The 14,341-nt window shown below is 41.2% G+C and overlaps 1 protein-coding gene across 2 annotated transcripts in view; it reads right to left on the bottom strand.

Annotated features, from left to right (window-relative positions):
- The window catches only part of lrp1aa (low density lipoprotein receptor-related protein 1Aa), a 102,003-nt gene that overhangs the window by 61,057 nt on the left and 26,605 nt on the right, over positions 1-14,341 (bottom strand). For both annotated transcript variants that reach the window (XM_086292174.1, XM_086292175.1), the window contains exons 3-6: positions 8,261-8,398; positions 2,123-2,242; positions 1,417-1,545; positions 1,036-1,299 (exon numbers count right to left, since the gene is read on the bottom strand). In XM_086292174.1, coding sequence (XP_086148300.1) covers positions 1,036-1,299; positions 1,417-1,545; positions 2,123-2,242; positions 8,261-8,398 — 651 coding nt within the window. The remainder of the gene's footprint in view (positions 1-1,035; positions 1,300-1,416; positions 1,546-2,122; positions 2,243-8,260; positions 8,399-14,341) is intronic.

Raw genomic sequence — 14,341 nt, 5'->3', positions numbered from 1 at the left:
TTCCTCCTCTCCTCTTTCTTTGTCTTTGCCGGGCAGTTTCCACCAGCACCCTGCTGGCCAACAGGACCAGACAAGAATTTAACTGGGCCCTCAGCTGATCCGGTATGGAAATCTTACAAATGAGTCACATGTTTAATTTGGCAAAAATTTTTATGCCGGGTTCACTTTGTGACACAAGTGTTCCCGTTTATCTGGGCTTGAGACCAGAACTAAGAGAACCTGTGGCTGACTTTGGTGGGACCGTACTAATCGGATTAAATTGCCCCAAGGTGTACGACAAGCTCTGTCAAACTGCCATCTGAAAAAGTGGATGGATGTTTATTTGTCTATCTGACAAAAACATGGGTGTATGTTCATCACACAGAAAGACGCCTAAATCACTCCCAGATAACAATGTCCACCTTGCTGCAGGAGAAGTAGTAAGTAGTAAGTAGTAATGGATATCTGCTATGTCACAGCTAATGCACGCATTACATCAACAATTCATTTTAATAAGACCTGCATGTATAACGGAAGCACTTTTCTATGCAAAGCCACAAAAATGCTGAAACGTCCCTCCTCCTCTTCATATAAACCAAGAGAAAAAGTCTAATTATCATTTCTGGAGTGTAGTGCACGCCTGTGTTTTTGACTATGCAAAAGGCCTACAGAAGAAAACTGAAAAGCCAAAGCTTAAAAGATCCCAAGTGGTTTGGCAGATTGCTATGTAGCCACAGGTGGTGTAAAGTGTGCCTCACTGAGCTAATTACACTGAGCAATTACAGCAAAACATTTTTACGTTGAATTGCTGTCAGAAACAGAATTACAATACAAACACATAAATAATACATTCCCATATTAAAGTGTGAGTAAAGTGTGAGAGAAGGCTATAGAAGACCATTTTCTGGTGCACGCTCTGGACTATGCAGATAATACTGTGCTGAGTTTTTGGAGCAAGTTCTGTAGCTCATTGAATAATTTGAAAAGCATTTAAAGCGTAATTTGAAAACATTATAAACATTAAATGGTTTAGCTGTGATGCTGCGCTGTACTTACGGTGCAGGCTGAAGGAGATATTGATGATTCTCTCGTCCGTGAAGCTCTTCAGATTGGGGATGAAGGCACATTTGAGGTTTGTGGACGAGGGGGAGTCTCCCACATGGATCCAGCAGACCTTTTCCTCAGCATAAAGGAAGTCCATGGCGGTGGTTTGTTTGGTGCTGGTAGACAGCAGATTGTTGACTGTGGTGCCGCTCAGAAAGGTGGCGTTTATGTTCTGGGAATTGGCGATCAACAGGACAGGAAGACGCTCTACTGGCACTGGAAAGAAAGACGGACATAACTAAGAGTAAACAGAAGGAACGCGAGGAGATCATCAATATGCACTGAGACAACCTGCTTCACTCTACAGTTCTACTGCTGCCTGACTGTACTCGCCATTCTTGGCCTTGCAGGAGCGGTTGTCTGGCTGAGACAGGTAGCCTTCCACACAGGAACAGGTGTAGGATCCTTCGGTGTTAGTGCAGTTCTGACTGCAGGTCCCGTACAGGCTGCACTCATCAAAGTCTGAATCCAAGAAACCGCAGATGGTGTTATTAGTCAGTAAATACACCAAATAGCATCAACAGCTCAGAAATGAAAGGACAACATAAAAGGATAAAAACTTGACTGTATAATTTTAAGAAAAAATGCTGATTAATATTTACTTTCAGTTTCCTTAAGCTGGCAAATACATCTCTCATTTGTTTTTCATGTTCCCACTGGCTTCTAATTTCTTAAAGGTGTGAGTATTTGTAGATAGACACCAGGTTTGTTGCAAAAATAACCATGATATAAATGGGATTTACAAGTGTTGCTCATCATTGCCAGTAAGTCCTCCAAAAACCTGCCAAAATGCAACATTTTCAAGACAGACTTTTGCAGGAAATGCTCCACATGTTTCTCAGCACCCAACCCACCCGCACTCAGTTTGGCTTCTATAAAACCTGAATAAACTTTGGTTTGGCTTTGTAAACAACATGTTTATTACTAAAAAAATGTGCGCATAGGACAGAAAGATGAATCACAGACTGTTTTTCTGCCGTGACACGATGATTAGACACTTGCGGTCCATACTTGACTATCGGAATTTATAGGAACTCACCTTTGCATGTCTTTCCATCTGGGCTGATCTCATAGCCAGTCTTACAGTAACAAGCAGGCCCTGCCGGAGTAACGGCACAATGTTCCTTACAGCCCATGTGAGAGCAGTTGGTGATATACTCTGAAATAAAAGGAAAGAGAGCAACGGAAGAGAGGAATGATGAATAAATGAACACTAAAAACAAACGACAGCTTTTAACCCTAGAACACTATCGCCGGGTGATTTTCACCCGAGCAAATGTATTTACATAATTTTCAATATGTTGCGTTTGTCTGAGTGTGGTGGGTCTCTGGGTAGCTTCAGCATTGTCTTTGACGTCTTTGAAGGCGTGGGTGTTTCCCTACCCCAAATCCCGCTTTTTCCCTACAGGCATGTGTTCGGGTGAATTTCACCTGGCAATAGTGATAGAGGGTAAAGTAGGTTTTGGGTGGATTTCACCCGGTGATAGTGTTAGTGTATAAAATCAGGTGATCTTGCCGCATTTCAAGGGTGACAACATTCAGGCTCACCATATTTACTGTCCCTCTTCAACTACAGCTGTCACCCTGTTGCAGGTTTAGTGTCTTTGGCATCTCAGCTAGTGAGTAACACAGAGGTAAGGTTTGTTTAACTTGGCAATTGTTAGCTGATTAGATTTCTTTTTCTTTTCTTTTTTTTAATCTAAAAGCTATGTTATGTAGCTAGCTGTGGCATGACCTTAGTGGGAACAATAAAAGCAAACAAAAGACAGATCCCACAAGTGATGAAAGTTAAAGAAAATCACGCGCCAGGCTCCAGTGCATTTCCCTTTACCAAAGAACTAACCTTGGTGTCCTTCCTCCCTGACAAAGCTTCAAAAAAGAAGGTTGTACTGCTCCTGTCATCCATGCATACACAACCAAGCATAGGACCCACTCGTAGGCCCGAAGTGATTGAATTTGACAACAAAACAAAGGGAGGTGTCGATACTTTTGACCAGATGTGCGCTCACTATGGTTGTGGAAGAAAAACCAAGAGATGGCCCCTTTGCGTGTTCTATGGCATGATCAATGCTGATGTGATAAACTCATGGATCATTCACAATGAGAATGCAATGAAAACCAAATGCAGAGGAGGCCTTATATGCAGGCTTTGGCATTGGCACTCATCAAACCATGGGCAGAGCAGAGGCTCCCCTCTTTAAATCTGTCACGTCAACTCAGAGTCCTGATCTGTAGCGTGCTCGACATCCCTACCCCTGGCACTCTTGAAGGTGAGGCACGACCAGTGGCAGCAGAAAGCAGTGGTCCCTTAGTGAGGTGTGCCCCACAGGCTTGGACAGGAAGACGCGATACAGGTGCCATGTCTGCCGTCGACCGGTGTGTCCACGCCATTACTACCCTGTGTGTACTGACTGCATGTAAGGAATAGGTAAGTAAGAGTGGTCCTGGAATTTGCATGTTATCCTTATTTAGTGCAGTGGTTATGAATAACTATCAACAAGTAGTGATTTCCAAGGGAATTCATATGGTAAAAACAAATATTTTAGTCAACTGGTCATTTTTACCCACTCAAAAAATGCCATTTTTTGTTTCTCTCTCCTGCAGCTGTTCGCGTGTCAAGGAGACTGTGCCTTCACCAGGGAAGACTCAAATATCCCAGGAATGGGTGGACCAAAGACCAAGTTTCCAGCATCATTATATTTTTGTTTAGGATTTGTTTTGTTCTCCAACTGCTAATTTTCCAGAAATTTTGGAGCATTTTTTAGGGTCCCCCCATGAAACTTTTTTTTCCATTTTGTTAGATATGGCACAGCTGAAAATAAAAGAAAACCCCTCTAATTTGTCATGTGTTGTCATATATTTTATATATTTTGATGACAAGTACTTTTTGTTGGGTATATTATATTGGGTAAAAATCACCCGGCGTTAGTGATGGTGTTACTATTTTTAGCGATAGTGTTCTAGGGTTAATCATGTTCGTCTCCTGTTACTTATATTGCTACTGCACTGAAAATGCTTCCTCGGTGGTTTTAACGGGGAAAGGGATTTGTAATAATTATGCAATAATCCCTTCAACATATCACTATACACTCAGATATTATACTGTGATCACTCAGCTTCCGTTCATCTCGCTCAGTACTGTCTATCAGAAGACACAGAGCTTAGAGAATGCCTGTAGGTATCAGGCACAGGTGCTGCTGAATCTGCTATCGTACGCTTTCTTTTTAGAGCTCAGCAGGGTGCTTAACTGCATAAAATCTTGATGTGCATTGCTAAATTGTTCAATTTCACCCTCTGTGGCTTCCTCCCGACTGTGAAGAACATAAATAATGGGCATGAAAAATTTATAGTCAGCTCAGTTATATCATCAGTTAAGACATTAGAACTGACAGAGACGTGATCTACAGTTTCCTTGGCTGCTCTGTGCCTCAACATGTCCCTGAAAACAAAAACAACCCAAAAAAACCCCTCAAAAATAAATCAAATCAACAATAACTGGAAGTAAGATAAAAAAAAAAAGAGTCAACAACAACAAGTGGTTCTCAGTAGAAAAATAGATACAGGGGGGTTTATTCAAAATATGACTGTGTTTGTGTAAATGGTACAAATGGTTCCCATTATAATTCTGCTGTTGCATTAAGGAGTTTTCAGGATCAAACTTTGACTGTTCAGCTCAACGGAGGAATCATGAGACTTGGTCAAACGAATGTATCGAACATCTAGTAACAACTAATGTACCAGCCTCGCCCTAATGTGACGAGAAATGTTTTAAACTTACAGAGACAAAACTCAAACATACGTATACAGTCATATGAAAAAGGTTTTCGCACGACTCTGTGCAGTCCTGTGAAAAACTAAGCACACTCCATGTTTAAGTAGCTTGGCAGCAATAATTTGGAAGAGTTGTTTCCTATATGACTTCATCCGTTTCTCACATCATAGTGAAGAAATACTGGGCCATTCTTCTTTCCACCATTGCTTCAGTTCATTGAGGTTTGGAGGCATTCGTTTAAGGACCCGCCACAGTATTTCAGTCAAGTTGAAATCTGGACTTTGGGTAGATTTTAACTTCATTGTTTGCCTTTTCAGCTATTCTGTTGTAGATATGTTGCTGTGCTTCAGATCATTGACTTGTTGTATGACCCATTCTGGGGAAGTTTAAGCTTTCACAAAGCATTTGACTCCAGAATACTTTGGTACACAGAGGAGTTCATGCCCAACTCAATGATTTCAATGTGCCCAGGTCCTGTGGCTGCACAGCAAGCCCAAATCGCCATCCATCCACTACTGTGCTTTACTGTTGGTATGAGGCATCTGTGCCTATATGCTGTTTGGACTTTATGGTTTGTCACATTACCCTTGGGTAATTCAAAAGTAGAAAGTAAATTTAACAGCAGTGCCAAGTGCAACTGGCGAACTGATACTAATGATTACAGGGGTAGCTGCAAAGTAAACTCTAAATTGGGAGAAATGTAACCCATTTCACTAAAGTTATTTCTCTGGAACTCTTAATCTTCAGGTCAACTCAAAGGTAATGCTTCAAATCACTAAAGTATAACATATATATTCTAGTGATCTTAAGTTTGATTGTTTTAGTTCTAAGTGAGTAAGAGAAGAGACATAAAAGAAAATAACCAAATATTCCCACCTAGCATTCAAAATCAATGTCTCAGTGTTATCACAGACCATCTCCAAGGCTACGTACACGTCTGAGATAAAAAGAGTACAAACATAACATCAGGAGAGCTTTCAAAAGAGCAGGGAACACGCCATGAGATATAAATCTAGACATGAGTCATAGTCAAACAAACGCACAGCCATGTCAAACCAAGCTGAGATCTATCAGTCACAAGTGATTCACTTTTCCCAGAAACACTGGAAGACTCTTCACACTAAAAAAAACACCTCTAGAAAGAGAAGAGGCGCAGTCAAAGTGTCGCATTTCTGAGACAAAATCCCACGAGTCTGTCGCAGTGCTGTGCAAACCTCTGAACTACTGACCGAATGAATTTCTTAAATAAAAAATAAACTTCATCTGTAAGCACTAAGCGGGAAACAGAGAAGAAACCACACAAATCAGCAGATTTTTTTGGTTTGTGCATTTTTAAAGATGTTACCCCAGACCCCTACATGAGAAAGGGATGAATTCCCCCGTGTAACCACTGTCCTGCTGACAATCCTATGAATACACCAGTCTTTCTCCTGCTCTCAAGAGACTTGCTGGGACAGCCACAGTTGAAATTACAGACATGCTCGGAATTTTCCAAAACAAGTCTGAGCGCCGAGCAACTGAGATTAGTTTAGAAAACCAACATGGGCAACAATGTAAACAACCTACGGTGACAGACACGGCAAAATATTTATTTTGAATTACATAAAATGCAGAATGCAACCTTAAAATCAGTCAGATGACTCTTAAATGTAACACCTGATGTCTCAAAAAAAAGCTTAAAAAGTCATCAAATAAAGATGCAATTCCAACTTTAACCCTTAAGTTTAACTTTAACCCCAAGTCACAGGCCCCAAAATGATTTCTTTCTTCTTCTTTCTTTTTTTTAATAGTGCAGAAGGTACCCCTGGATACAGGGGCATCCCATATGTTGACAGTTTCATCACAATTATGAGGTGAACACACACACCTACACACACACACACACACACCTACACACACCTACACACACACACACACACACACACACACACACACACACACACACACACACACACACCGTAACGAAGTCTAGCCAACCTGAAAGCGCATGAAAATTTGATGCCTCTCCCAGTGGCTCTTTCTGTGTTTCTTCAATAAATATTTAATCCCAGCTCATTTTTAACTAAGAGTATTGGGGACACCCAGAAAAGAATAAAGGAAAAGAATGACAGACGGACTCTTAGGTGAGCGAGGTGGTGAGCAAGACGACGAGGTTAGATATTTAGTTCAGAATCTAAGAAGCCAAATCTCACAGCTTTGAAACGAATATTGAAATATCAATTAAATATTTTCATCCAGCAGGAGTGGGATTTTTGTACAGGCTGGATGTGAGAATGGCAGGTTTCGGTGTGTGTCCTCCGCAGTAAAACTCTACCATTATTGACAGCTACGATTATTAAAGACACTCCAGAGGACAGGTGAGTGATGCTGGGTTTGTGATGTGTGCTGACTTTTGACCAGCGCCACATAAAGCAGTCTGATTGATAGTCCATCATCAATTCTGTTCCTCTGCTGACCTTTAAGTTAAAGTCCCCAGGTTGAGTTCCTTTTAGATCTTTACCCTTTCCTCCAATAATGTAAAAGTGTTTTGCACAATTAAATTCTATTTTTTGAAGCTCTTTTGAGCTCAATCAGCAAATTCTTAAAAAAGAAATGTCACATTCCTTGGAGTCATCATAAATTACTTCCCAGTTTCTGGTTTCAAAATCACTGCTTCCCTAATTCAAATCATAAAGACTTTAAAGCTCTAAAAATACACACAGCCGCAAAATACAGCACACAGAACCGGTGGGAACATACGCAGATGGCAGCACAATCCAATGTTATAACATGAATGTGGTAAATCAACATGTTGCTGCGATGTCAGCGGTGCTTCACGGCATGCACATATCATGGGTGAAGACTGTACAATAAATAAGTAAAAAGACAGTCAGACACCATTAGTTTCACACAGATCCACATCTGTAATATTAACCTACACAGTCTTATACAACCATATTGCATATCATAGACGAGGGCAGAATTATGAGCTTCCCTATGAAAATTGTATGTAGTTAAGAACAAGAAGTTTTCAACATAGTTTTCCAAACATCCAAAAAAAAAAAAAGTTTAATTTTGGACACTTTCATTATTTCACTTTACAAAAACCAGAAACTGCCAGGGTCAGTGCTCAAGTCTTAATGACCTATTTATACTGTGTGTAAACTGGAAGATAACCCTCAGCTTTCCATAAAAAGGTCAGTTTTTCAGGAGGCTAATAATACGGACCTTAGTAATCTTTCTTTTTTTTTCTGAAGTAATTCGGTTATTGTGTGCAAATAGAAATAATTTATGCGTTCCAAAGACAAAAGCTTTCATAGGGAGCTAAGTTTTTATCCTCATCTGTGTGTGTAGGGATTTTTTTTTTTTTTTTTTTGGGGGGGGGGGGGGGGGGGGGGGGGTATAAAAATGTGGCTTAAGTGATACCTCTGCAGTGTGGTCCTTCATCCCAGCCATCAGTGCAGTCTGAGACCCCATTGCACAGTTTGCTCATGTGGATGCACAGCTCTGTTCCCCCACACTGGTATTCATTGGGAGGGCATCGTGATACCGTGCTGTGTGGACCTGAGGGAAGACAAACACAAACACGGTTGACTGACAATGTTAAGTTGTAGTTGTTAATGCCAGCTTAGTCTTTACTATTTCCACATGTCGGTTTCATTCTCCTTTTTCTGTAACAATGTGTTTTACTAACATCCTTCTTTGAATTTTTGTTCCCAAATTTTAGCGCTCGCTGCAGTTTGCTCCAATTTCCAGTGGTGGCTGAAAATCCTTCTGCATACAGGAAGTCAAATTTCTGGTGTCACAGTTTGTGGAAGTAAATGCCACAGATGGATGCAGATGCAGTACAAGTACACTTTGTAAATGTTAAACTCTGAATTTAATAACCTCTCATCCAAACAATTTCAAAGTTGACAGTACTTTTCAGAAGGTTCCCACTAATACATATTCTATGAATTAATTTATATAAATAGCAATAAATTGCAGACAAAATCTGGGATGTAGCAAATATGATTTCTTTTTATATATAACATTTGTCGGAAGCTTCAATAAATGCTCCATTTTCAGAAAATTTGGATTTTTGGTTCAGGCTTCTTAGGTTAGTCATAGACTTAGCAAAGCGTTGGAAACATTCCTGAGATTTTGGTCCGTATCGACATGATAGATTCATGCAGTTGCTGTAAATTTGCATATCTATGATGAGAGTCTCCTGTTCCACCACATCCTAAATGTTGCCCTACTAAACAGATCTGGTGAATCATGAGGCCATTTGAGCAAAATTAACTCATTGTGATGTTCAAGAAATCAATTTGACATAATTTGAGCTTAGTGACACATCCCGCTGGACGCAAGCATCAGAAAATGGATACACTGTGGTCTTAAATTGATGAACATCATCATCAGCAATCCTCAGGTAGGCTTTGGTGTTTAAATGATGCTCAGTTGCTACTAAGGGACCCAAAGTGTGCCAAGAAAATAGCCCCGATACCAATATAACAGATTGGCAGCCTCAAATGTTTATACAAGGCAGGATGGCTCCATGAGTTTACGTTGTATATGCCAAATTATCACACTACCATCTGAGTGTCGCAGCAGAAACTGAGACTCATGAGACCAAATGACATTTTTACCAATCTTCTACTGTTTGGGTAAACTTGTGAATTGTAGCCGCAGTTTCCTGTTCTCAGTTGGCAGGAATAGAACCAAGTGATGTCTCTGCTGCTTCGGGGTTCGACCTGTTGTGCATTCAGAGATGCTGTTCTGCATATCTTGGTTGTAACAAGTGATTATTTGAGTTACTATTGGCTTTCTATGAGCTGGAAGCAGTCTGGCCATTCTCCTCTGTCTTTTGACATCAGCAACGCACCTGAGAGATGGCTGTGTGGGAAAATCACAGCAGAAATAATTCAGACCGGCCCATCTGGCATCAACAATCGTGCCGTGTTCGAAGTCACTCAAATCACGTTTCTTTCCCATTATGATGCTCAATTTTAACTACAGCGGGTCATCTTGCTCATGTATTCATGCCTTAATGCTTTGAGATGGTGCAATGTGATTGGCTGATTAGTTGTCTGCATGAATGATTTGTACTGAATAATCTGTACGTATATAGATAGATCTACTTTAGTTTATTCAACATAGGAATATAACCCAAAGAAAGATTAATTGGTTCCATTTATAATTGGTATCACTTGTATATTTAGTGCCTACATAGTTAAACTAAATAAGAGAAGTCACTCTGCTTGGGTTTCCAATAAGAACGAATCACTCACGGCAGGAATAAACACAAGTGTGATGGATACCAAAATTGTACTGTATCACCTCATCTGTGGAAACACCTTCAGCTGTGCCATTGCAAACACTTGTTGAAAGCAGCTTTGTCTCAAGCCACAGAGGCTCATACAGCACAGCCCAAGAATAATCTTACCCTCTGGATCTTCATCATAAGCCTTGTCCCTTTATCTCTTTCATCAATTTTCTCTCGACTATAAACCGTGCAGTAAAGCAGGAATGCTTTAAAATCAGTCTTCACAAAAATACTGCCCTTTTGTTCTAGCAGTAGATGACAGACTTTCTGACAAAGTCCTCGGGCACTACATTTGTCAGACCGAAGGAACACAAAATCCTTCTCTGCCACCTCCTGAGTTAAGCTATCCATTCCTAAATGTCTGTGGAGAGTACCACTGCTGTTGGATTCAACACAAAACATCTACAAGAATAAAGAATCCATAGTCTGGCTTTCAGTGAATCAACCTATATAGGTACTATTATATCTTATAACCTTTAAAGAATACCTTTTGTCTAGATACACTGTAGAGTACACCTGACCCAGTCACTGTGCTGAGTAATTGATGATTTAATCAGAGCTGCATGTTGTAATATCTGAGGTTTTAGAGTTGGGAAACCTCGCTACATAAGATCCTGTTCTTACACTGGCTGTTGTTTTGTGAAACATTAAGTGTCTCCTCTGTGTAATGCAAACAGGAAAGATTACATTTAAAAAAATCTAATGTTTTTTCCTCTAGTACTTCTTTATCGTGGATGACCATGCATTTTTCCTGCTTGCCAACTTAACTGGCAGAAAGACACAGCAAGCATCCAAAGCACCACTGAGGCAGCAAAAGATGGCCACTAAAGAAAAGTAGGAGGAACTATAAAAACACACCACTATCCTAGCTTGGACTAGCCAAATGACTGCCTTCACTGAATCTGCAGTGTGCACACAGCTCTCTCCAAAAGGCAAAACAGCAACAATAATCACACCAGAGCTCTGGCATGTAGTCCCGATGTGAGTGTGTGCTAAGGAAAGAACTTTGGGATTTCTGGGAAGGAAAACATGTTGACCTTTGAAAAGTAAATTCATAAAACTTTAACTGGATATAGAAAGAACATATGCTGACAAACCCCTTTGCTAAGGAACCCCTTTTTCCTTTTTTGGGGATTGAGTTTGCTGTTTTGTAACTCTGACCAGACTTTTTTTCCCCCCACAGACTAAATGACTCAGCATAACCCTGGTACAAACCCTCTATGTGTGCCCAGAACTTTGGCTGGTATCTCCAAACTCCTTTCAGCATATTTTGAAGCAATAATCCACAACTTTCGGCAGCTCTTGTAACTTTTATCATCACAGTAATAACATCCAGTTTGCAGCAGAATTAGGCTATAGCTGAGAACAAATGCTTTAATTAGATTTCATACTTGTGTTTGAAATGTGATAGATGGTGAGACGGTTCTACTCAAGGGATAGTTTGGCATTTAGAAAGCATTTTTTCCTTCTTTCCAAGAGTTAAATGAGAAAATCAATACCAGAATGAAGCTCCAGCCGAGTTGCTTAAACTACTTTCCAGTTAAGATTAGTGATATTTCGAGACATGCAGCTTGTGGGGATAGGTTAATTGGATAACCCAAATTGTCACTAGGTGTGAATGTGCAAATGAATGTGAGTGCGAATGGTTGTCTGTCCCTGTGTGTTAGCCTTGCGACAGACTGGCGACCTGTCCAGGGTGTACCCCGCCTCTCGCCCTATGACAGCTGGGATAGGCTCCAGCGCCCCCCGCGACCCTGAAAAGGATAAGCGGAAGTGAATGGATGGATGGATGGACATTTTTTGAGACAGCTTGACTACTGTAAAAATTTCCCTCTGCTTCAAATCTTCATGCGAAGCTCTGTCCCAGCTCTGCATTTAGCACAAACACACTCGAGACCGGGATCAAATTTCCCATCAACTCATGCCAAGAAAGAAGTTTCAAACTGATCCTTTAAGTTTCGTTCATTAATAAAACAATAACCTAAAAATGGGGAAAAAAAAATTATTTCTTGTGTTTAGTGTTATGACATATACAAGTGGTAGGAATTAAGTTTTGTTCCTCGCTTAACGCACCGACTTCAACCAGACTGCTTGCCTATATGCTACAGATGCTTTTTCTGTATATGTGAAAAGTTAAACTGTTGGCTCTGCCTTTCTTCCACGTTGTTATGCCTACTCACTTTCCTTCTTTAAACAGCACATAAAAAATGATTTGTCCTCCAAAGGCGAGGTAACGTGACGGAGGCAGAGAGAGAGAGAGAGAGTGAGACAGAGAGGCAGACAGAAATAAAAAGAGAGAGCGAGAGAGAGAAGACACAGAAGGCCATGTGAAACACCTCATCCACAGGAAGTGGCCAGAAACCCACAAGGCTCAATTCTTCTTCAAGCTGGCACCAGGCGAAGGTGCCGCGGTAGAAAAAGGCATTTCTAATTTGAATTAAACAGGGTTTTTTAATCAACATTCCTCTACAGTGAGTGAGCCAAGTTAGCAGGCCCGAACCTTTTTTCCTTTAAGAAGTTTCCTCTGCTCTATTTTTGTACAGAGCTCATTCACTAGTTCACTGAAAGACCTGCACAGGGCTACTGGGTACAGATTCAACTATTCTCTATCTCAATACGGGGGTCCACGAAAAAGAAAAAGTATCTTAGTGCCTGCATTGTGATGCTGACGGTGGTTAAAAACTGCATTTGGGGAGTTTGACTATTCTTTTCCTGTGGAGAATCAGAATTTGTTCCAAGACCTAGTTTCTCCACTACAGACGTCACGGAGGCATCAGCAGATACAGGACAGATGTCATTTCTTCCATATGCCTTAAAAATTTAAAACTGCAATGCAATATGAGAGCTGAAGTAACCATCTATTTTATGATTTACCCCTTTTTTAATCTGCAGAATCAGTATAAGCACCTGGCGGTCACAGCTGGAGCCAAACAAAGCTTTTCTTCTTTAAGCACCAATCAAAAGCAGGCTGAGGCATACAGGATTTCATACACCTTGTACCAGTGGAGTCTCTAAGCCGCTACACACTGAGGTAGATCACATGGACTTTTCCAGTCCAAGGGAATGAGGGCAGAGGGGGGCAATGGTAGTGGGATGGTGAACAAAGAACTAAGGCCATTGTTTGGATCATACAAATCGGCTGTGACCCCCTACAAAACAGGCTGAGCCACAGTGCTGTAAGCAGTGTCACGTGCGAAGCCTGACCTGAGCTGTGGTACAGCCACGTGGAGGGAGAGCTGGGGTAACAGTAAAGGGTAAGGGCCACGGGGCACAGGAGCAAAGTGATGACAGGGCAGCTGGCGCTTTGTGATTTATGAGGAGAATGTTGTATGTGTCATTTAGGACTCTCTCATAATTTTGCAACTTTAAGATTTTTTTTTTCTTTCACAAGATGAATGCTGAATGATTCATCCTGGAAACTGCTTCCTCATCTGCATTCCCTCTCCACCAGTAGAAAGGAGACAAGCTGATTGAGAGGGAGTCATGATCTGGGTCTGGATTAGGCTGTCCCAGAGCCCAAAGTCTGTTTGGCTGCAAGGGTTTTCCACTGAATAGTTCACACTTTCCCCCCATATTGCTAGTCAAATGGATTCTTAATGCACCAATAAAAACACAAATACAAATAACGAGATCCTGCCGGTGCTACAATAAAAGATAAAAGGAGCTTTATGCGAGCCAGAATGAGGCTCACTGCAGAGAAAACCAATTCTACCCCACTGCCTTTTATTGCATTTGAAATACTTCAGACGTTTAAAAATGAGAACGTAAAAGCAAATTGTACAGAAAAGAAGAATCTAATCAAAGGCGTCACATATACTGTAAATGTAAACTCATGACCATGTCCTCACGGGCCCTCACTGGTGATGCTCTTGAGCCACATGACATATTCTTGGATGAAGCGCCCAGATCCTGACCCTCGACCCTCCCCTACCCCACACCCCCCTTGCCTGCCCTGCCAAAGGAAAACAAAACCCCAAACAACTAGGACACCAAAAATTAACACAGCAACAGCACAGCCTTCGCTAAGGCTAAGAGAGGACAGAGAGGGGACAGCGAGGGGGGGTCTGTATTATGATGTGGCTACTCAACGCAGCCCTGTCAAAAAAAAGATGATGGGCAGCAAAAGAGCAGGCACAGCAACGGCAGGCAGCCGAGCGGCAAAGGGAACAATGCTGCACTTCACAGCTGTTTTTTCCCCT

The sequence above is a fragment of the Aulonocara sp. 'chitande type north' Nkhata Bay genome, linkage group LG5 (genome assembly GCF_057382095.1).
Source record: "Aulonocara sp. 'chitande type north' Nkhata Bay isolate Kocher_YH1m ecotype deep benthic linkage group LG5, A_spYH_male_GT1.1, whole genome shotgun sequence".
NCBI lineage: Eukaryota > Metazoa > Chordata > Actinopteri > Cichliformes > Cichlidae > Aulonocara > Aulonocara sp. 'chitande type north' Nkhata Bay.
The sequence above is the reverse complement of the archived record's forward strand: the minus strand, read 5'-3'. Positions and strand labels throughout refer to the sequence as shown.